Source organism: Symphalangus syndactylus, chromosome 13 (genome assembly GCF_028878055.3).
Source record: "Symphalangus syndactylus isolate Jambi chromosome 13, NHGRI_mSymSyn1-v2.1_pri, whole genome shotgun sequence".
Taxonomy (NCBI): Eukaryota; Metazoa; Chordata; class Mammalia; order Primates; family Hylobatidae; genus Symphalangus; species Symphalangus syndactylus.
In genome coordinates, this window is record NC_072435.2 from 71791602 (window position 1) to 71817311 (window position 25710).

Sequence of the window (25710 nt, forward strand, 5' to 3'; positions counted from 1 at the left end):
ACAATCATTAGGTCAAAAAGGAATTAAAAGAGAAATTTTAAAAACATCTCAAGACAAAAAACAGAACTTACTAAAATTTGTGGAATGTAGCAAGAGCAGTACAAAAAGGGAAGTTCACGGTGATAATGCCTACATTTAAAAAGGAATACACTGGCTGGGTGCAGTGGCTTATGACTATAATCCCAGCACTTTGGGAGGCAGGAGAATTGCTTGAGCTCAGGAGTTCAAAATCGGCCAGGGCAACCCAGCAGGACCGTGTGTCTACAAAAAAATTTTAAAAATTAGCCAGGTGTGGTGGCACACGCCTGTAGTCTCAGCTACTTGGGATGTTGAAGCAGAAAGAGTGCTTGATCCCAGGAGTTTAAAGAAGCAGTGAGACGTGATCATGCCACTGCATTCCAGCCTGGGCAACAGAATGAGACCTTGTCTTAAAAAAAAAGAAAAAGAAAGAAAACTCAAATAACCTACCATTATACTTCAAGTAACTAGAAAAAGAACAACAAACTAAGCCCAAAATTAGCAGAAGGAAAGAATAAAAATTAGAGCAGAAATAAATAAAAGGGAGAATAGAAAAACAATACAAAAAGGAGTTTTTTGAAAAGATAAAATCAACGAACTCTTAGCTAGACTAAGAAAAAAGAAGATTCACATAAAATCAGAAAAAATAGATATTACAACTATGAACGACTATACACATGATGTATACCTAATAAAATATTGGCAAACAGAATTCAACAGCACACTGAAAGAATCATACACTATGGTCAAATGGCATGCAAGGATGGTTCAACATACACAAATCAATCAACAGGATGAAAGATAAAACCACATGATCACTTTAGTAAATGCGGAAAAAGCATCCGAAAAAATTCAACATCTATTCATAACAAAAACTCTCAACAAAATAGGTATAGAAGAAACTTATGTAAACACAATAAAGACCACATATGAAATGCCCACTGCTAACATAATAAGCAATAGAGAAAAGCCAAAAACATTTTCCCTAAGATCCAGAACAAGGCAAGGATGCCCACTCTCATCACTTCCATTCAACCTAGTATTGGAAGTCCTAGCCAGAAGAATTAGAAAGAAAAAGAAATAAAAGGTGTCCAACAGGAAAGGAAAAAATAAAACTCTCCCTGTTTGCAGATGACATAATCATACATGTAGAAAATCCTACAGGTTCCACAAAAAAGTTATAGAGCTAATAAACAAATTCAGTAAAGCTGCAGCATACAAAAATTAGTGGTGTTTCTATACAGAATGAGCTACTCAAAAAGGAAATTATAAAAACAATATCATTTGCTACAGCAAAAAAAAAGAATACTTAGAAATAAAAAGAGGTGAAAGATTTATACACTGAAAATTAATAGTGATGAAGGAAATGAAAGAAGACACAGATAAATGGAAAGACATCCCATTTTTGTGGATCAGAAGAATTAATATTGTTAAAATGTCCATCCTATCCAAAAGATCTACAGATTCAAAGCCATCACTATCAAAATCCCAATGCCATTCCTTAAAAAAATACCAAAAATGGCTGGGCATGGTGGCTCACACCTGTAATCCCAGCCCTTTGGGAGGCCAAGGCGGGTGGCTCATGAGGTCAGGAGTTCGAGACCAGCCTGACCAACATCGTGAAATGCCATCTCTACTAAAAATACAAAAAAAATTAGCCAGGCCTAGTGGCGTGCACCTGTAATCCAGCTACTCAGGAGGCTGACACAAGATAATCGCTTGAACCCAGGAGGCAGAGGTTGCAGTGAGCCAAGATCAGGCCACTGCACTCCAGCCTAGGCGACAGAGTGAGACCCCATCTCAAAAAAAAAAAAAAAAAAAAATCCTAAAACTCATATGAAATCACAAAGACCCAGAATAGCTAAAGAAATCTTGATCAAGAAGAAGAAAGAACAAAGCTGGAGGTATCACATTTGCTTATTTCAAAATATATTACAAAACAACAGTAATCAAAACGGTATAGCATTGGCATACAGACAGACATATCAACCAATGGAACAGAATAGAGAGCCCAGAAATAAGCCCACACATTATGGTCAACTGATCTTCAACCAGTGTGCCAAGAACATACAATGAGGAAAAGATATTCTCTTCAATAAATGGTGGTGGGCAAACTGGATACCCACATGCAGAAGAAAGAAATTTGTCCCTTATCTCACACCATATGCAGAAGTCAACTCAAAATGAATCAAAGACTTAAATGTAAGAGCTCAAACCATAAAACTACCAGAAGAAAAAAGGAAAAAAGGCTTAATGACATTGGTCAGGGCAATGACTTTTGGGATATGAACCAAAAGCCAAGGCAACAAAAGCAAAAATAGATAAGACTGCATCAATCTAGAAAGATTCTGCACAGCAAAGGAAACAATCAACATAGTGAAATGGCAACTGACATAACAGAAGAAAATATTTACAAACCATGTATCTAATATGGGGCTAATATACAAAATATATTAAAACCTCAATAACAAAAATTAAAAAAATGAAAACAAACAAAATAACCTAATTAAAAAGTGAGCAAGAGACCTGAACAGGCATTTCTCAAAAGAAGATATACAAATGGCCATTAGGTATATAAAAAATGTTCAACATCACTGATCACCAGGGAAACACAAGTCAAAACCTCAATGAGATATCACTTCATACCTGCCAAAATGGCCATTATCAATAAGATGTAAGTTAACTTTTCACTAGGATGCAGGGAAAAAGGGACTCTTTGTACACAGCTGGTGGGAAAATAAATTGGTACATCTATTATGGAAAGCAGTATGAAGGTTCTTCAAAAGATGCAAAATAGAATTACTGTATGATCCAACAATACCACTTCAGAGTATATATCCAAAGGAAATGAAACCTGTATCTCAAAGAGATATCTGCACTCCCATGCTCACTATAGCATTACTCACAATAGCGAAGATATGGAAACAACCTAAATGTCCGCTGACAGAGAATGGATAAACTGAAGTGTTTGTGTATATATGTGTGTGTGTGTGTATACATATATATATATATATATATATATGTATACACACACACACACACAATAGAATATTATTCAGCCTTGAAAAAGAAGGAAATCTTGCCATTTGTGACAACACAGACAATGCTGGAGGACGTTACGCTAAGTGAAATAAGCCAGACAGACATGGAAAGACAAATACTGCATGATCTCTCTTATATGTAGAATTTAAAATAGTTGAACTCATAGATGCACAGAATTAGAATGGTGGTTGCTAGAGGTTGGGGAGTGGAGGAAATGGGGAGATATTAGTCAAAGGGTACAAGTTTCAGGTACGCAGTATGAATAAGTTCTGGGGATCTAATGTATGCATAGTTAATACTGTATTAAATACTTGAAATTTGCTTAGAGGGGAGATGTTAACTGATCTCACAACACATGCCAAAATATGGTAATGGTGAGGTGATAGAAATGTTAAGTAGCTTGATTGTGGTGATAATTTCACAAAACACCAAGTTGTATAAGAAATATATATTATTTATATTTGTCAATTACATGCCAATAAAGCTAAAAAATAAAAAGATCGTTCCAGGCAACAATATGATCTGTGGTGGGAAGGGAAAAAAATGAGTGACATCACAATGATAGTAAAGAAAGGAGAGCCTATAGAACCTAAATCACCCTAGTGGGTCTTCCTTTACATATAAGGGCAGTTTGCAAATCAGGGACTCAACTCAAAACTTTCAAAACATCATTGTTTAAAGAATTCTACCACTAGAGATCTATGCAAATATCATATTAGAAAGGGCCTACTACTCTTTCCAGGCACTATTTTTCTCTATAACTAAGCTCTCAAAACATAAAGAAAATCTTACTCCCCACCATACATATTCAAATGCTCCAAAGGTAACTGGAGTCTTGCAGCCATTCTCTCTAAGCATGAAAACCAAGCTATGAGAGAATATTGACAGAATATTGCTTATTCTAGAATGGCAAGCCTGAATGCTGGTGTCTCCACTCCCTTTCCTAGCTGATGTTTATATATTGGTGCCAATGCTTGCATCTTTTTACTTACCCACCAGAGACTCCATCCAACCTTATGGGCTTTGTATTTGGATATAAATTACTGGCTGCCACACTCCAGAAATTTCCTGAATGATGAGCCTAACATTGTCCTTAAGAAGCTCTTTTGGATCCATGATTGTAACCATGTTTCAAACTAACTTCATGGTTCATTACTTCATATAAAAATGTAAGAATTTTCACATCTTTCTCATGTACCCACAATCCTCTCATATGGTAAATAACATAAACCAGCGGTCCCTTAATTTTGAAATTTGTGGACCAGTAAAATTCCGCCCCCCCGCCCAATAGCTATCTGGATTTTCGTCTTGATAAGGCACATTCAAAAAAAAAAAAAAAAAAAAACACCTGTAACTCATAATCTCCATCAATTCATAAAGGGACATTAAATACCATACATTGGAAAAACTATAATCTTATAACAAAGGACAATGTTTTGAATTGAAGGAATTTAACTTAATAAAAAAACTCATGGTAGTATACTCATTTTTTTCATCTAGTTACAGAACTAGGAAAACACGACAGAAACCAGTAACAGTCCACAAACTATACCTTTAAAAAGAAAGAATAAACGTTTATTTTAAATATGATATACACAAGTTTATATAACACGTGTATTATAAATACCTCCCTCTCTTCCAGCCAGAGTTCACCATTATCCCCAATTCTGTTTACTCATTCCACTGTTTTATCACATATCTATCCCTATTGCCTATAATGCATCGGTAAGTTTTACTTGTTTTTAAACTTTACATAAATGTCTTAACTTTAATTTGTTTCATAAATTCTTCCATGTTGATTCCTGTAGCTTTAAGGCATTCATTTCATTACTGTATGGTATTCTATTGTATGAATATATTGTAATATTTATTCATTCCACTCATGACAAACACTTAGGTTTTTTCAGGTGTTTTTCTTCTATTACCAACAATTCTGCTGGTACATGTGTGAGAGTATTCCTAGAAGCATAAAAGCAAAGGATTAGAGTTTAACTTTGCTACATAATGCCAAACTATTTTTCAAAAATGGTTCTACCAATTATGCTTCCATCCATTGTAAATGGGAATTCATATGGTTTCATATCCTTACTGACACCTGTAATTATCAGACTTGAAAAATTTTTTTGATGTGGTGGGTGGGTATGAAATAGCAATTCATTACTATTTGGTGATTAACTACATTTGGCGATTCTTAATGATGTTGAGCATCATTTCACATTTATTGGCCATCCGTGTTACCTCTTCTGTGAGGTATCTATTCATGTCTTTTGGACATCTTTCTGGTGAACTTTTTAGTCTTTTTGGTTAATCACAGGAGTACTTAACTTTCTCTGGATATTAATCCTTTGTTAGTTACATGCACTGCAACGCATCTCTACTCCCACCCTTGCCTGGTTCTGCTTTTCTTCAGGAGTATCTTGACGCTTCTTTGCTCTTCGCTTTCCCTAGAGAGTTAAGAATGGTCTTATCAAGTACTTTGAAAAAAATCCTGTTGAGATATGGATTCAAAATGCATTGAACCTATAAAATCAATGAGGTGATGTTACGTTGGAATAATGCTGAATTTTCCTATTGTAAACATGGTCTATTTATTTAGAATACATAATCTTAGTGTTACACTTTCCCACATAAGATAATTTCATGTCTCTTATTAGACTTACTGTTGTGTATCTTATTTTCTGTTACTTTAAGTAGTGTATCTTGAATCACATTTTGCTAACCACTTGTTATGGGTTAACACATATCCAGTAACTTCTTAATAATTTTTTTTTTTTTTTTTTGAGGCAGGGTCTCACTCTGTTGCTCACGCTGGAGGGCAGTGGTGCGATTATGGCTCACTGCAACATCGACCTTCCTGTACTCAAGCAATTCTCCCACCTTAGCCTCCCAAGTAGCTGAGACTACAGGTGTGCGCCACCATGCCCGGCTAACTTCTTAATAATTTTAATGATTTCTATGTCAATTAGGGGGTCCGTATAGAACAGTTATTAGTTTGTGTCTTCCTTTACTTTTTATTCACTGGCTAAATTTGAAATATTTGAGATGAAGTGTAAACAGTCCACATCTTTTTCTTATTCTAGATTCTAACTTCACATGGTTAGGAAAGATCACGTCTATTCCTAGTTTGCTAAGAGTTTTTATCGTGAGAAGATGCTAAAATTTTCAAATATGTTTTCTTTATTAGTAGGATGATAACAGTTTTCCTTCTTTGTTAAAGTGTTAAGTGGAAATCATAGATTTTCTATATCAAACCCATCCCTGTGCTCCTGGAACAACTCTGATGTGAGTACAATGTTTACCTTGCTAGACTCAGTTTGCTAATAATTTTTGAATTTCTGCATCTAGGTTCATGAACAAGAAATGTCTTATAATGTTTTTCTCTTGCAACATCCTTATCTGCTTCTCATATAAAAGCCTGATTTAAGGAATGTTTCTTTTTTCATTTTATCAGTTCTAAGATGTCACCAACTACAGGCTATATTCCTGACTTCAGAGAGGTCATAAAATACAGGGGGAGGTGGAGAGATTGATGGCAATTATAAGATATATAGCACATAGGCAGGACGCAGTGACTCACGCCTGTAATCCTAGTACTTTGGGAGGCCGAGGTGTGCAGATCATGAGGTCAAGAGTTTGAGACCAGCCTGGCCAGTATGGTGAAACCCCATCTTTACTAAAAATACAAAAATTAGCCGGGCATGGTGGCGCACACCTGTAATCCCAGCTACTCAGGAGGCTGAGGCTGGAGAATCGCTTGAACCCGGGAGGCGGAGGTTGCAGTGAGCCGAGATCGTGCCACTGCACTCCAGCCTGGGCGACACAGTGAGACTCTGTCTCAAAAAAAAAAAAAAAAAAAAAAGATATACAGCACACATTCCAAACTCAGAATGATTTAAAAAAAACAGTGTTTAACAATGACAATGACCAAGAGAGATTGTAAAACACTATCAATTTGAGATTCAACTCAATTTCAGAGATGACAGAATATGTATGTGCTGGGGGGGAGAGTGTTTTTATAATCAATGAAATGCAGTACTAATGTGAAATTAAACTTTTTTTTTTCCCTAAAGGCTTGGTAGGATTTGTTTGTAAACCTGAGTTTCATGTTTTCTTTGTAAAAGTAATCTGTATTACTAATTAGGTTACTTTAAAGATTATAAAAATCACTAGAATTTTCTAATTATGGAGTCAGTTTTGGGAAATCATCTTTCCAGAAATTTGTTCATTTCATTAAATTTTTGAAATTTATTGGCTTAAAGTTGTTTATAATATCTTTTAAACATCTACTTGTATTTTTAGTTGTGTCCCCTTTCATTCCTAATATTTCTTTTTCCCCTTAAGCTTGCCAAAGGTTTGACAATTTTATTAGCCTTTGCAAACAACCATCATCTTTCCTAATCTCAACTGTGTCTTGCCTTCTATTTAATTACCTTATTATCTTTATTATTATTTCCTTCCCTGTTTACTTTGGGTTTATTCTATTATTCTTTTTCTAGTTCATTACTTCTGAGACTTTCTTCTTGCCAAATATCAGCATTAAGGCTATTATTTTTTAGATTTCCTGCTTGGGAATTGTGGGGCCTCCTTAATCAGACAGTTGTTGTCTTTCAAGAATTCTGAAAGATCCTCAGCATTATCTCTTTTAAAAATAACTCTCACCCATTAAATTTCATTCTGCAACTGACAGTTCCAACTGATGCAGACTTTACACAGCTGCACAGTAGGTACTTCATGTGGATTCTCTCTGATAATGGTTCGTTATCCCACGTGTTGATGATTTTTTTTTTCACATCACCGCCAGCATCTGGTGCTGACAGTATTTTAGATTTTAAGCTATTCTTTCTTATAGGTGCACAATGGCATCTCATTTTAATTTTTTATTGATTTTAAATTATGAGCTCATATATACTTCTTTGAAGTCTGTGTTTAAAATACTCTTCTCTAAAGAAGATTTGTGTCAGTTCTTCCAGGCACTTGTGTATACTAATAACCCAAATTGTTTTAAACTAAACTGAAGGGTGTTTTTGCCACAGAGATAATACGGATTTTGACCCCAAACTCATATAAATATGTGCTTGTGTTTAGAATTTCTCAAGGAAGACTCTCCCCTCCCATCATTTCACCTAGAATCAAGACCAAAACAGGCAAATATAGTCTTCGTCTGTGGGTATGTTTTCCAGTTCATTAACTAAGTACGTTACCTCAGGACCTCTAATTTTATGAGGAGAAATCTTCAATCCAAATTTCCATCACGAATGGGCCACAGTCTTTTACTCCTTTCTCTTGCTAAAACTCAAGCTTTAGACCTTCAGAAATTAGCAGATGCTGGCTCCAGAGCTCATCACCTCTGGAGTCCCACTTTCTCAATAATTCTGCCCCTCCTGTTAATTCCCTTATTTTACTGACAATTCACATTTTAAATTTCTAAGACATTTTACCTAGTATTTTGATGTTCTTACTAGAAGGATTTTCTCTGAACATCTACTTTGCTATGTTACTGGAACTGAAAGTTCACTTACATTAAGCTTTCATATTTCCTTACAATGTTTCCCTACTTCTTTCCCCTATATTTCCTAATTACAAATTAAACTCATGTGGGCAGGAGCGGCAAAAATCATCTTTGCACTTGCTTTCTACTACAGGACTATTTACAAGCAGGCTAAATGAAAGCCAGCTTGATAGAGGAGACTCCAAAAATACTGAATTCCCCAGGGGATATTGGGCCATCTGTCAAAAACATTCTTCCTTTACCTGGAAAGAGACCAACTTGCTAAGATTTCATTGTTTCATTCATAAATAAAATTTATATATGTTCAAAGTTACAACAACCAAAAAAAAGAAAAAAATTCTACGAAGCTGTTTACTTTCTCTCAAAAATTATACGAATATTACTTAACAATTCTACTGATATTACTTGGCTGTATATTTATTAAAAATACAGAAAGTCCTCTCTAGGCCTCAGTTAAGAAAAACAAAATTGTAGTAGTCAACTCTACAGATAAAACTTTTACCACTCTTGCTAAAAAGGAGATTTCAATCTGTCCAACTTGCAAAACATAGAAGGCTAAGTCCCAACAGAAAAGAGCTGAGAAACGAGTACAGGTAATAGTTGATCATTTTTTAATGTTATATTAAGTTAAAAAATATATAAAGGAACTTTTTTCAAGGAAAAAATACTCCTTATTTGTGACATCTTAAAATCAAAACGATTGAACCCATGGAGATACCGAGTAGAAGGATGGTTACTGAAGGCTGGGAAGTGTAGTGAGAGGGTGGGGTTGGGGGAGCTGGGGACACTTAATAGGTACAAAAAAAATAGCATGAATGAATATGGCCTAGTATTTGATAGCACAACAGGGTGACTATATTAAATAATAATTTAATTGTACATTTTAAAGTAACTAAAAGAATATAATTGTCTGTAATACAAAGGATAAATGCTTGAGGAAATGCCTAACATATTTTCCATGATGTGATTATTAGGCACTGCATGCCTGTATAAAAACATCTAATGTACTCCATAAATATTTATACCTACTGTGTACCCACAAAAATTAAAAATTATAAAAAAAATTCTTTGGTGTTCTTAATGTTCACCTTTCTGCTTTGTTAAAGAAGCAATTAATAAGGCCCAGCAAGAATAAGACAGCTGCCCCCCATCTTTGTAAAGGTACTTAAAGCTGAATTATTCATTCTTACTTTTCAATAAATGCTTTCAAAGTATTTCAGTTTCTCCTGTAGGAATATAGGGACAGTTGAACAAAGATACCATAACATTTTATAAGAGATTTTTTAAAAGATTTTATTTTTATATCCTAAATTTGCCAAATATTATATTCTCTTTCATTATTCAATAGGTATTTTCATAGTTCTATGAAGCAACTACCCAAAGACAAGGAACTTCAAAACAGAAAACAACCTATTTTAAAAAACAACTTGAAATCTAAATTATAGATATTTAATGCATTAAGGATTTTAAAACTCAGAAGAAAATTAGCATAATCTGTAATTATACTATTTCTAAAGAAAACCTCTGGCTACAAACCAAAGCACAGCATTCTGGGGGGAAATTAAAGATAATGGAGGGGTGGGTCTAACTACAAGCCCTCTTTCAGGTAAAACAATTTTCCAAAATATAACACATTCAAGAACACACTTGTTATATGTGTACAGTCCCACATATGTTCAGAACTGATACTAGAAATGTCTTAACAAGACAGGAGGAACTGCTTCAATTCATGGAGGAAAGTGATTTCTAGGTCTTTCTTATCTGTGAACCACTTAAATGAAAGTACTCCATGTTAGTCACCTGATACCAGTAATGTGTAACGCTGTCACCCTGGGGAATCTGGTACGGTATCTTCACATTAGTAAATTGTATGAAAGAAAACCTCCTTTGAAGTTTTCTATGAAGTAGTGGATATTGACTTATATTTTTAGTGCTGCTAGAGCATTTAAAGTGAAGAGACTTTGCAGATTTAAGAGAACATACTAAGGGATAAGAGACCCAAAACTAAAAATAGATATTTTAATTCAAGCCTAGCTAAACCAAGCATAGTCTGTTAATTTTGATAAAACTGTTTAAGCAGGTTAAAGTTTTTGTTTTAAAAGTTTTAAAATTTTAAACATTTAAAAATTAGTTTGAAATGGACTCATTTAAGTTTTAGTAAAGCAATATTATATATTCTCTCACAAAGCACTATAACTGAAAGATGGTTTTTTAAAAATAAAAACATACAAAATAGCTTTTTACAACCAAGAATGAGAGTAGCTACAAGGTAAGTTATAGTGTTTCATGAAGCTTTGATAATAATCTCAAACGTGACACAGAAGAAATTGCCTATTTGCCCATGAGATGAGCTATAATTTAGTCTCCAGGCTCCTTTGGCATTGTCGTTAGTTAAAAGCAGAGGAGGAAAGGGTGAAAGCGAGCCTAATTAATCTACATTTCTGTCTTCTTTTTTAGTTTTTTGAGACAGAGTCTTGCTCTGTCACCCAGGCTGGAGTGCAGTGGCACGATCTTCACTCACTGCAACCTCTGCCTCCCAAGTTCAAGTGATTCTCGTTCCTCAGCCTCCCCAGTAGCTGGGACTATGGGCATAAACCATCATGCCCGGCTAATTTTAATATTTTTAGTAGAGATGGTTTCACCATGTTGGCCAGGCTGGTCTCAAATTCCTGACCTCAGGTGATCTGCCTGCCTCGGCCTCCCAAAGTTCTGCTATTATAGGCATGAGACACTGCACCCGGCCCTTACATATCTGTCTTTCTTAATAAACAATTGAAATATGTTTGGCTCATATCAATCAAAACAAATACCATCCTCTTTAAGAGACTATAATTTTACTGAAGGTAAAATTATTTTAAAGTAAACTGATACTAAGCCTTTGAATAAGGAACACAATCTGGAAAATACACAATTTTTTGAATAATCTAATTCACCATAATCTAAACATATAACAAACAAAAATGTATTTTGATGTGTGTGGGGTAAGGAGAGTCAGTCTCCCCAGCTCTTAAAAAAATCCTAAAATGACAGAACAAAACCAGAGTGCAAAAAACTTTAGAACTGCTTTTAAAGAATGATGAGCTACATTAAGTTGGTATGAGTCAATATACATAATAGAGATTCAGCGAGAAACATGAATGAGAATAGATGAAATTCTTAAATTGATGGTAAGCAATCATTCACTTATTATGCATGTAATTTAAGGCATTTAACTCTCTTTACAACACTGCTTGAAGAAATCAAACATACCTATTATAATAACAATATAAAGCAGCACATTGTGAAATCCCCAAAGCAGTGATACAAGAATTTTGAAAACTGAGATAACAGTATCACCTAAGAAAGCCTTACAAAAGAGAACAGATTTAAACTACACCTCAAGAATGAGAAGTATTTGGATAAGCAAGTAGAAAGGAGAAGCATATTCCACAATAGAAGACCAGCACAAATAAAAGTACAGTCTCACTGGGAAACAGCGAAGAAAGCTATCTAGCTGGGTCCATGATGATGAAAAACACAAGATGAAATTGGAAGAGTACAGTAACATCAGACATACTAAGAACCTTGACTACCAAAGATTATGGAAGCCTAAATTTATGTTCTCAATTGCTGGTTTCCACTTGCTGGTCCAAATGTTGCTACATCAGACACACTTGGAGAGCTTTATAAACACATTATGTTACTGAGCCTCACCCTTAAGAGATTCTGAAAGAGTGGAGTGAAATCTATAGCTAAGCAAAGCTTCCAGATGACTCAGATACAGCCAGATTTAGGTGCTACTGCTCTAAGCAACAGTAAGCCACTGCCTTTTTGAGAATGAGAGGGACATAAATGTAGCCATCTCGCTAGTTTTTTATAGTTAAAAGCTTTAATAATAAAAAGTGGTACTTTCACTTAAAATTTTGTATTTCTCTTTTATTCATATTATTTCCCTCAGAGATCTACTTCATAGGATCCATGTGTTCTCTGGTCACACACACCTATAAGAACCCTGAACCCATCATAATCTCACCAAAATATGTAAAAAATAATTTTTTGTTCGGTTGTTTTGTTAAGAAAGATGAACTGGTATGTTGGAGGGCAAGGTTCTAACAGCAGTTAGGAGGCTGTGGTACTACTCAGTAATGCAGGCATAAAATGATAGAGATCTAACCAAGATGGTAAAAGTAAGAACAAAAATCAAGAGATAAATCAGAGCCTTGACACTTTATAACTTCCAAAAGAAAACACAGAAAGTATCCTTTGCAACTTTAGAGTAGGCAAAACTTTAATAGGAAAAAAGTTTGAATCATAGAAAAAACTGATAAGTTGGACATTAATGAAATTAAAAACATCTGCTCTTAGAAAGAAAGCATTAAGAAAATAAGAAAGCATGCCAAGACTGGAAGAAAGTACTCTCAATACACATGGCTATCAAAATGATATTAAAATGTATTAAAGAATCTTTAAAACATAATAATACAAACAAGACAATTTTCAAATGGGCAAACATATGAAATGATACTTTGCAAAAAGAAGATGTAAAAGATGGCCAATGAGCATATGAGATGCTCAACATCATGAGTTCCCTCAACATCATGAGGGAAATGTAAACTGAAACCACAATATACCACTAAACACCAACTGGAATGACTAAAATAAAAAAGATCAAGGATGTAGAGCCACGGGACTGCTCACACACTGCCTAAGAGGAATGTAAGAATGGTCCAACTACTTTGGAAAATGGCTTGGCCATTTCTTATAAAGTAAAACAAGCACTCGCCGTATGATTCAGCAATTGCACTCCTAGGTACTACCCCCCAAAAAATATATCTCCAAAGCATTGTATACATAATGGAATTCTATCAAAATACTCAAGTCAAAGTTTGAAAAATTTGAACCTCCAAAAATATGACAAAATTGACTGGAACTTAAAAAATTTGACTTTTATCTAAGTTCAAATTTTAGCTCTATTACATACTATGTAGACTTGTAAACCTTACCAACTGCTCAGTTTCCTCATTTGTAAAATGGGGGGAATAATGATTTATACACCATAAAGTCCTCGTAAGAATTCCATGAGCTAATGCATATAAACGCCCTCAGAGACATGAGGACCTTTAAATGTTATGCACTATATTATCAATAAGCTTTTGGAACTCTAATTCTTTCCATTCAGAAGCTAAAATGCTGATCATGAGTACTTGAGATAAGGCAGATACATCAGAGGTTTTCTGGACATTGGTTTATTTTCTCCAGCAGTTAATCTTCACCATGACCAAAAGCTAACAGATAATCTTATTTCAAACAAACCTCCTACACATGAAAACTGTGATAGGGAATTTCAGTGGATAAACCAGAGGAAGGTATTTTGCTTTACAAAAAGCCAATGGGTTGACTTTAACAAAGAAGTAAATCTATTATATAGTTTACTCTAAAAATATTAATTTATTCATAAACTTACCTAGGAACATTTAAGTGCAAATAAAGATATGACTAACACCGTGGCTGCTTTAAATGCAAAAATTAGAGGGTTATACATGGGCCATCCATACTAAAAGAAGTTCTAAATGAGCCTCTAAAAGATACTGAAGTATAGCAAAGCCTAAAATGTCAGCCTTCAATCCAAATGGAATCATTTTTTATTTAAAATACTGATGACAGTAATGATAATACTTGTTATTATTATTATATCAGCTATCATGAGTGGTTATCATCTACCAGGTGCTAGGCTTTATATACATATTAATTCATTTTAAACCTTAATAAAATCCTGTGTGCTAAATACTATTATCTTCACTTTACCAATGACTGAAACATAATGAATGTATTAAAATCCACGAGCTCCTCATGATATTAAAAAAATTTAAAAGGCAAAAAGAATTTGTCACCACTGGAAGTAGACTTCACATTACGCCTTCAATCAAAAAATTAATACTTTGCAGTAAACAAATACCCACACAGCCTACCTTTTCTGTAGGAACTAACTATATTTCACATTTACCAAGTAACCCTAAGTGATGATCTCGTCTTTAAAGAAAAATTTCATTAACACGTATAAAAAGAATGACAGAATTATAAAATCGCCATTTTTCAACTCCTAATATTGTAACTGATTCAGTTAATGATCATCAAAGGATTCAAACATCTTTCAGTAAAAAGTTGATGGGGGACATGATTTTTGCAGGGTGCCAAATATATCATCTTTATCTTCACTTTCAAGTCATAAGGAATGAAAAGATGCAACTTTCAATGAACAGAATCAGGCTACCCTCACCTAAATCTACCAATCTTGTATCACTAGCAGCAAGACAATCAGATATTAAGTGAATTCTTGTGATGCATCATGAAGTACTACACACTCCCTACAAAGTATTCTTGCCAAAAATGCTCTAGCTAGATATAATCGAGCCTTTGCATTTAACTTCTAGTTTACAGAAAATATAGAAGACAGAGAAACAAATTAAGTAATACCACAAAGATGTAATCAAACAAACCTAAAAAAGTCAAACACTCTATAGGACATTGGCCTAGATCCATTTTTTTTTTTTTTTTTCCTGAGATGGAGTTTCACTCTTATTGCCCAGGCTGGAGTGCAATGGCACGATCTCAGCTCACTGCAACCTCTGCCTCCTGGGTTCAAGTGATTCTCCTGCCTCAGCCTCTCGAGTAGCTAGGATTACAGGTGCCCGCCACCATGCCCGGCTAATTTTTTTGTATTTTTAGTAGAGATGGGGTTTCACCATGTTGGCCAGGCTGGTCTCGAACTCCTGACCTCAGGTAATCCACCTGCCTCGGCCTCCCAAGTGCTGGGATTACAGGCATGAGCCACTGCGCCCGGTCACCCAAGTTTCTTAAAACCGTCAAAGACACAAAAGAAAACAAAAGTAAACAAGGAGACTCTTTAGGATTAAGGACGTAATGACATAACCAAATAAGATGTATGGACTTTATTTGGTTTCAGCAAGCCTACTGTAGCAACATTTGGGGAAAACTGGGCGAAATTTAAATACAGACCAGGTGTTAGGTTATGTTAAGTAATTATTATCAGTTTTGTTAGATGTAATAAAGGTTTTATGGTTATATAAGAAAATGTGCTCATTTTTTAGAGATACACTAAGTATTTTGGGGTACACCATGAAGTCTGTAATTTACTCTAAATATTCATGCTGTACCCCAAATAAATGAAACAAACAAAACAAAAGGTTAATAACTGTTTACACCTACACAATGGGTATATTAGTGTTCACTGTACTCTTTATTTAACTTCCCTGTTTGCCTGAAAACATTCATAATAAATATAAACAAGTGTAGTTTTAATTATTAGTAACTAACCCTTTTGTTGGTTCATTAACTCCTAAGTTAAAGAATTCCTCTAAATATTCTAGTGCACAGATACATGAATCAGAGAAACCATTATCTATTATAGCCAAAATTCTGGTGCACAGTGCAAAAAAAAAAAAAAACCAGGTCGGTTGCATTGTTTCAGAATTTTATCTTAATGAAGCTTATTTATACCAGAGTGTGTATCATATATCGTTTTTCAGGTCTTCCAAAAAGCATTTTGGTAACAAAAATGCTACCTTTTCAAAAATACAATCGACAACTAAGCAATATATGTTATAGTAATTATTTTCATCTTGTTACATAAATTTTTATAGTTCCTATAATGCTATATGAAAGTGTTTCCATCTAATATATGACTAGAAAAACATTTTCTATTGAAATAAAGTAGAGGCCGGGTGTGGTGGCTCATGCCTGTAATCCCAGCACATTGGGAGGCCGAGGTGGGCAGATCACAAGGTCAAGAGATCAAGACCATCCAGGCCAACATGGTGAAATCCCGTCTCTACTAAAAATACAAAAATTAGCTGGGCATGGTGGCATGCGCCTGTAATCCCAGCTACTCAGGAGGCTGAGGCAGGAGAATCGCTTGAACCCTGGAGACGGAGGTTGCAGTGAGCTGAGATTGCGCCACTGCACTCTAGCGTGGCGACAGAGCAAGACTCTGTCTCAAAAAATAAAGAAATAAAGTAGAAAATGATCATGTAACTTACTATTTACAAGGTAGTACTCATTTAAAAAGTTACTAAAGCCCAATTTCAAAAGATAATTCATAAAGTTACAACATCAAACCTGACTAATTACAAAGTATGATAGAACTCTAAATTTAATTTTTAAAAATACTCAATAACCTAAGTATACATTAACTTTCAAAACAACAAATTTCATTTCTCAATTTTAAAAGCAGAAGTGCTTCCACCACAGCTATGAGTAGTACCACAGGAGATTTCTGTACATTTGATTAAATAAACTTCAGCTGAGGAGCAGAATCCATTATACAAAACTTATTAATTATGAATTAGAAACTGTGATCCCTGAACTTCTGGGAGTACCCAAAGACCCTTCTACAGGGTCTGCAAGGTGAAAACTAGTTTCATAATACTTTTTCATTATGTTGCCATTTTCATTGATGGCACAAAAGCAATGTTGGGTAAAACTGCTGGCAACTTAGCACAAATCAAGGCAGAGGCACCAAACTGGAGTAGTAGGCACTGAATTCTTCAGTCATGCACTCACAGAAGAATGACAGTTTCACTTACAGATGTCCTTGATGAAGAAGTAAAAATTATTGCTCTTGAACCTTTAGTAGGTAAGATTTTAATATTCTGTGCAACAGAATGAGAAGTGTACATAAAGCCCTTCTCTGTACTATATTTTTTAATGTGTGAACACTTGGAAGATCTGCATAATTCAGTAAGCAAATATTTTCCAAATGACTAATGCATGATGTTACAAAACCATGCATGAGTAAAGAGCCATTCAAAATTCAAGAGTGAATTTTAACAGAGTATGGAAAGTGTACTGATAGCGTTTCAGATTCCAGATTGCAATTAACATTAAGAAAATTACTACTAGTCAAGTTTTGGCATATTATCAAAGAATATCTCTAATTATGTATAAACCCTCTCTCTCTCTCTCTCTCTCTCTCTCTCTCTATATATATATATATATATATATATGCGTGAGACCAGATTTTATTCATATACTTCAATCAGATCATCACATCACAAGACTGCAGAAGCAGATACAAAAATGCAGGTGTCTTTTAAGCTAGACATTAAAGTGATTTGCAAAAACTGCCAAAAAGCAGTTCTTAATCATGGATGATTTTGTCCCTCAAGGGATACTTGGCAACATCTGGAAACATTTCTGGTTGTCACAACTGGGGAAACTGCTATTGACATCTACTGGGTAGAGGCCAGGGATACTGCTAAACATCATATAATGCATAGGACAGCTCTCCACAACAAAGAACTGTCCGGCCCAAAACAGTGCCAAGGTTGAGAAATCCTGAAAATAGTTCTAAGGTTGAGAAGTCCCGGGATAAACCAATACCAACCTTCTCAATCAACTTTTTGGGGAGTAGAGGGAAAGAAAACATTGTAATTCTTAATAAAAATGTTACTTATATTAACATGTAATGGGTTTATTACTTTAAATGAATTAAATTTTTAAATTTCTAGTTTTAATTTATAATATAATAAATACAAATAGACATAACTCACATAAACAAAAGCACTTCACAGTCTTCAATAATTTTTAAGACTACAAAGGAACCATGAGACCATAAAGTGTAAGAATCACCAAATTAGATGAATGATATAACTAACGAAGTATGTTGGAGAATATTTAAAAAATTAAAAGTCTAAAGGAAAGTGTACTCATTTCAAGAGTATTATAGATGACCTAAACAAAACAAACAAAACCCCTTACAAAACCAAATAGTTAAAAAGAAAAAATATGATAGTCCCCAAATGTCATTCTCCCCCCTTCTCCCCTCCAAAAACAAAAACAAAAACAAGACAAAACATGAAAACCACAACTTCCTACCCTGGCTGTGAGGACTTGCTGGACTAAGAGATGGCTGATGCAAATCTTTGGTTGGCGTTGGATAAGCTTCTTTTCCTTGGCGCTGACTCATCTTTCCTGGTGTCAGAAGTTGAGATTCGTCACTGTTTGCTACAACAGCTCAAGGAGAGAAGAGAAAAATAATTAGTACTAAAGTCATAGATTTACATAATAGTATACTTAATAACATGGAATAAGATCATAACTGAAATGGCCTTGGTGGTTATATTCATTTTACCAACTCAATACTTTAATAAATTCTCATAGTCATCTTGTTTTCATGTTGGTTTGTTACTGATCCAAGAAGAATTGACAGGTATGTTTCAGTCAGATATACAAATTATAGACATTATAATAATGAAAATACATATCCAACTGATAATGAAAGGCCTAAGGTTTACTGTGTGCCTTTCATTGTGCTATTTACTCTTTATATTTACCAACAAAACAATAAGCAAAAGACAGTCATTTCCCCAAAAAAAAATACAAATCGTCAATAAACACATAAAGATACCCAGCCTCATTAGTAATCAGAAAAACTACAAATTACTAGCAGTATAAAATAATACTTGACATTCACTAGAATTTCTACTCTAATTTCTGATTTTCATGAAAAGTCGGTATGATAACTGTTTTAGAGAGGAAGAAACTTGAGGGTCAGAGATTGCCTTGCCTGAGGCTAAACAGTAATAGAGGCAAGATTCTAACTCAGAACCATTTGGTTCCAAAGTCTGTCTCTTAAAGCTTGCTGCCACAATAACCAATTTAAGTAGTACTTTGAAGTTGCTTCTCACCCATTTGGCCCTCCTACTATCTATCACTCAGTGATAGCGAGCCATGCCCAGTTTCAGAGAGCAGAAACAAAGTGAAAACACTCAATGAAGAAACAGGACAAACCGCCAAGTCCAAAGTACCTGAGGATCTCCACGTTCTTTCATTTTATATTCCTGTGCTTTCAGCCTATAAAAACTCGAGTTTCATCTTAAGAAAGGACAATTTACTAGCACTTTGGAAAGTCGAGATAGGTGGATCACCTGAGGTCAGGAGTGCGAGACCATCCTGGCCAATGTGGCGAAACCCCGTCTCTACTAAAAATACAAAAATTAGGCAGACGTGTTGGCGCGCCTGTAATCCCGGCTACTAGGGAGGCTGAGGCAGGAGAATCGCTTGAACCCAGGGGGCAGAGGTTGCAGTGAGCAGAGATCATGCCATTGCACTCCAGCCTGGGCAACAAGAGCGAAACTCCATCTCAAAAAAAAAAAAAAGACGATTTAGTCTCCACCATAGGTTTTATTTTTCAACAGACATTCAGAATTTCACATTCATCTTTTTCTCATCACGTCCTTTAAATCTAATTGGCTTAAAATGTTTTCCATTGCGATAGTTTTCAAAATTTTATTTCAGCTCCTTAGATTCCAAAGTAAAAATACAAAAACACTTGCACTTTTCATCCAAAATATAAAAAATTGTTTTTCCAAGTCAGTTAAAAAAATCTATAGACTGATGACTCCCAACTTCATATCTCCCCCTAAACTCAAACTTACATACCCAACTGCCTGCCTTATAATCACCTCTTAATTATTTACAGGCATCTCAAATTTATCTAGAATATAATTTTTGATTCTGCTCATCCTTCAAACCTGCCTCTCCCCAATCTCAGTTCGTGCCATCACTACTCCCCTCCCACTACTTTCTCAGGCCAAAACCTTAGATGTGTTTTTATTTTTCTCTTTCTCTTACCGAGCAATCTTTTAAAATCATAAATTAGATTTCCACTATGCGGAAATATCCTCACTGGCTTCCCATTACATTTGCAATAGAATTCATAACCTGGAAATTCAACACAGTCTGGCCTGCTACTTGTTCCAACCTCATTCTCTACCACTTCCCTGTCACTCACTTGGCTCCTGCCGTAAATAGTCTTCTTGGTATTTCCTCAAGAAAGGCCATCTTTTGCCCAGTCACAGGGCTTTTATCTCTTGCTCTTTCTACCTGGAATATTCCTACCCCAGATCATCACATTATTAGCTCCTCTCCTTTGTTGTCTGGGCTCAAATGTCATCTCTTCAGAAAAGCCCTTTGGTTTCTTCATGGTGCTTTTTGATACGTTCTTAATTTCAACATAGCACAATTTGGCTTTTTTTTTTTTAGGGTTAGTACCCACCACTTCACAGTTATACTCTATCACTTTACCTTACATGATTTTCATTGTAGCTCCTATCATTATCTGAAACAATATAGTTTATTGCTTGTCTTCCTCCATTAGACATTAAATTCCGTGAGAGAAGGAAGTTTTGTCTGCCTTATTTTCCCATAAATTATCAGGTCCTGGTAAACTTCCTGCCCTATTAAAGGTGCTGCTTCCTACCATACTAAAGATGTTCGATAAATTTATGCTGAGTCAATAAACCAACTTTATATTTTTATAAAACATCATAAAGTATATGGTGTCTCTTTCAGTTACTAAATCCAAGATTCATTTGATTCCTAAAAATAATTATTAAAAAATAATTTTAAATGTATGGTACTGATGCAGAGAGATAAATTGACCTAAAGAACATAGCAGATAGCTTTCAGAAACAGACACATACATACATGGAGCTCAGATATACAATAGAAATAGGGAAAATAAATTACTCAGTTAACAATATGAGGTTATCAACTGCTCATCAATATTGGAAAAGTAGAGAAACTCTACTTCTTACCACACACAAAGAATAGTTCTATGAAGACTACAGACATAATGTAAAAAGCAAAACTGGAAAATCTTTAGAATAAGAGAATATCTTCATAAACTTGGGACAGATATTCCTTTAAAAAGACACAAAAAAGCACTAACCCAAAAATTAAAAAATCAGTAAGTTCAATATTAAAAGTATAAATTTATTTAAAGGTATCATAAACTGAAAAGGCACAAAATAAGATATTTGCAACACCCATAATTAACACAAGGTTGGTATCTAGAATGTTCTTAAAAAAAAAACTTCCATAAATCAATAGAAAAAGAACATCATCAAATAGCAAAATAGGGCAAAGACTTGAACAGTGATTCACAGAAGAAAAATGCAAAGGGGCAATAAATGTGTGAAAAGATGTCCATCCTTTTTTAGTAATGAGGCAAATACAAATCAAAATAATAAATATTTTATACTCAGTGAAATTAACAAAAATTAGCATCTGATAATACCAAATACTGATGAGGATGGGATCATCGAGATGTCTTAAGCATTGTTAGTGGAGTATAAGTTGATACGAGCACTTTGGAAAACAATGTGAGCTTCTTATATAAAACTGAATATCCTGTGGGTCCAACAATTCCACTCTTGGATCTAGAAAAACTCTTACAGGTATGTACCAAGGGACAAGAATAAGAATGTTCATACCAACACTGTTCATAATAGCAAAAACCAAAACAACATATTCATCAATTGAAAAATGAATTTTAATAAATTGTGGCATATGCATATAATGAAATAGTATATAGCACTAAAAAGGAATGATCTAGTTCTATAACAAACAACATGATTGAATATTAAAAGTAAAATGTTAATTACAGCCAGGCACAACGGCTTGCATCCATAATCCCAGCTACTCAGGAGGCTGAGGTGGGAGGATTGCTTGAGGCCAGGAGTTCAAGACCAGCCTACGCAACATAGCAAGACCTATCTCTAAAAGAAATAAAAATTAAAAAAAGTTAGCTGGGTGTGGTAGCTTACACTGTAATCCTAGCATGACAAGCATCTGTAGTCCCAGCTACTAGGAAGGCTGAGGTGGGAGCATCACTTGAGCCCAGGTGTTCAAAGCTGCAGTAAGCTGTGATAAAGCCAATGCACCCCAGTGTGGGCAACAGAGCAAGACCCTGTCTCTTTAAAAAATTTAAAAAAAAAAAAAGGTAACTACAAACAGCAAGTCCTAGAAAATTATATAAACCATGACACCATTCTTTTAAAATTGAAAACCAAGCAAAATCTAGTGATACATATGTGAGTAAAAAACAACAACAAAAAAGACTTTTTAAAAAGCAAAGAATAATAAAAAGAAAAAATACAACCTAGTCATGCCCTCTTGGGGCAGGCTCAGGGATAAAAATCCAGCAGAGGCCAGGCGCGGTGGCTCACGCCTGTAATTCCAGCACTTTGGGAGGCCGAGGCAGGCGGATCATGAGGTCAGGAGATTGAGACCATCCTGGCTAACAGGGTGAAACCCTGTCTCCACTAAAAAATACCAAAAAAAAAAAAAAAAAAAAAAAAAAAAAAAAATTAGCCGGGCGTGGTGGCCGGCGCCTGTAGTCCCAGCTACTTCAGAGGCTGAGGCAGGAGAATGGCGTGAACCCGGGAGGCGGAGCTTGCAGTGAGCCGAGATCGCACCACTGTACTCCAGCCTGGGCGACAGACAGAGACCCCGTCTCAAAAAAAAAAAAAAAAAAAAAGGCAGCAGAAAAACCGAAGGTACATGGAAGATTCTAGTTCTTAAGCTGAGTGATAGGTCAATAAGGGCTCATTGTATAATTATGCTCTCATTTACATATGACACATATTCTTTTGTATGTATCAGACAGAACATTTAATGCTAATTTAAAATACTTTGTAAGAACCACTAGCAGAATTAATGTAGGTTTTAGTATTCTGTCAGTAAAACATAGGTGTCTATGTCTTGGATCACTTTAAAACAGCCTGAACTGTAAAGTTAGCTCTATTCACCCTTTCTAATCCATTTTCAATGGAAGTATTACTGCCTGATTTTGATAACCGTGAAGTAACAGAGTATGCAGAAACAGCGATACACCTAGTGCACCTCTTTACCAAAAAAAAATCAGAAAGCCCATGTTTCTATTTATTTTCCCTGACCCCATTCACAAGCATTAACAACTATATAGACAAAAGAGGCTAGGGAATATAAAAATCATTATGATTTCCTACATCAGTTACATAACAGTAGACCATTCAAACATAAGTTTAAGAGGGACAGTGACTTTTTTTCTGTATCCCTTGGCACATAACTGATACTCACTAAATACTCTCTAAATGACTGAATAGATATTTGGCAAATGAATCATTGTGTGATTCCAGTGCAGTTTCACTGTCTCACCTACCAAAGATAACATTACAGTGCCCTCTGCTGTTTCTACTTCAAGTGGAAGTAAAGCAACCTGCTTTGCTAGTCACATTACTCATCTTTAGTAGAAATCACACTGAAACAGTTAATATAATTAACATATCTGCTGCATCTAAGGAGAACATGAATCAAAAACTAACATTTTTACCTTCTGAATTCAACTCATCAATATAAAATTTGAAGAATTTTACAAGTTTTGAAAGTTTGCCTTTAAGTGGAAGCTAAAATAAGATGAAGTAATTTTTTAAAGTCATAAATAATAATCTGTATGTAAATCCTATGTCTCCTTTTCTTCTAAGGTATACATTTCTTAAATACTCCAATAATTTAAATGTCAGTATAGATCACATAGTTTTTTCATTCAATAGTACATGATCCTAATCAAGTACCATGAAATTACAGTTGACGTTTAAGCAGTCAAAAATGTGTATTTAGGGACTGGGAGTGGTGGCTCACACCTGTAATCCCAGCACTTTGGGAGGCAGGCAGATCATTTGGGGTCAGGAGTTTGAGACTAGCCTGGCCAACATGGTGAAACCCCATCTCTACTAAAAATACAAAATTAGCTGGGCATGGTGGTGCATGCCTGTAATCCCAGCTACTCAGGAGGCTGAGGCAGGAAAATTGCTTGAACCCGGGAGGCAGAGGCTGCAGTGAGCCAAGGTTGCGTCCCTGCACTAGGTGACAGAGCGAGACTCCATGTCAAAAAAAAAAAAAAAAGTGCATTTAACTTTTGACCCTCCAAAAACTTAAGTACTAATAGCCTACTGTTCACTGTTGACTGGAAGCCTTATACATAATACAAATCATTAACACATATTGTATATGTTGTATGTATTACATATTGTATTATGTAATACCATATATACATAAGCTAAAGAAAATGTTATTAAGAAAATCATAAGAGAAAATACAATTACAGTACTATACTGTATTTATTGATACCATAAGTTTATGCCATCTGTTTACAAGATGAATCATCAGTTTGAAAAAGCAGCAACCACAGCTGCAGACCTCAATCTAGAGCTAAATATTAAGCAATTAAACTTTTTCTTGTAATGTCATGGCCTTTGTCTGCTTCTTGGGAGCAACTGAAGCATCAACAGTGGTACTTCACATGGGTCCCATAGTGTTATTCAAGGTTTACAATATTGCACGAAACATGATGAAAATAGGCAAGAATGGTGATAAATGACTTTCTAAAGCAATATGCAACTTACTGGAGCAAAGAACTTCACACAGACATGATTAGCATCACACAGCAGTTTAAGTAGATATTCGCAACACCTGAGCTCATTGTAATAACAGGAAGTGGCTAGAAAATTATTACAGTAGTACAGTATGTACTAGTTAATGTTATGTAGTTACGATTTAATACTGTATCTTTATGTTTGTTTACATTTTTCTCAACTGGGAATGGCAACATGTACAGTGTGTGTGAAAAGTTTTGATAAATTTTTACTTTTGTAATAGATTTGTGAATATTTTAAAGTAGTAAGAAAATAAACTAGTACCTACTTATATTTTATGCATTCATGATATACCTAACCTTTCCTTTATTTTTTCTGTGTTTCTAAGGTACAGTTCATCTGTGAGTTTTAAATTGTCACAAACCTCAGAAAAATTTTCCAATATATCTATTTTTAAAAATACACATAGAAGTGGACTCGTGCAGTCAAAAGTTGTCTTGTTCAAGGGTCAACTGTACTTCACTTTAAAAGATATATGGTCTCTAACAAATGATTATACAGACCCAGCCTTTTAATACTTGGCAGAGTACATTATAAAGTCATCTCTAATATTCTGTTGTATATTTTTATTTATATATGCTTGAAATATATAACCTTAAGTAAATTTCTTCTATTCCAAGTAAAAAAGATCTCCATTTGTAAAAACCCAGTTCCTAAGATAAAATATTTCAGTTAATATTTAAAATGCTATTCTATTTATAAAGCTCAGCAGTGCCATTTAGTTCACCTGAGTCCATGTCTAAATACATGAGCTAACTAAAGAAACTGAAGAATCCATTGAAATTATATGCCAAGTAAGTATCACAAAGCTGAACAACAAAACATAAAAATATTTTGAAGCTTGGTGCAGTGGCTCACACCTGCAATGTCAGCATTTTGGGAAGC

General features: G+C 34.9%; 1 protein-coding gene across 8 annotated transcripts in view; it reads right to left on the reverse strand.

Moving 5' to 3' along the window:
* OSBPL8 (oxysterol binding protein like 8) overlaps positions 1 to 25710 on the reverse strand; it is a 221872-nt gene that overhangs the window by 92834 nt on the left and 103328 nt on the right. For 4 of the 8 annotated variants that reach the window (XM_055239472.2, XM_055239473.2, XM_063615086.1 and 1 more), the window contains one exon: positions 18443 to 18580. In XM_055239472.2, the coding sequence (XP_055095447.1) occupies positions 18443 to 18580 (138 nt within the window). The remainder of the gene's footprint in view (positions 1 to 18442; positions 18581 to 25710) is intronic. The other 4 variants (XM_055239475.2, XM_055239476.2, XM_063615087.1 and 1 more) reach the window with 1 other exon arrangement.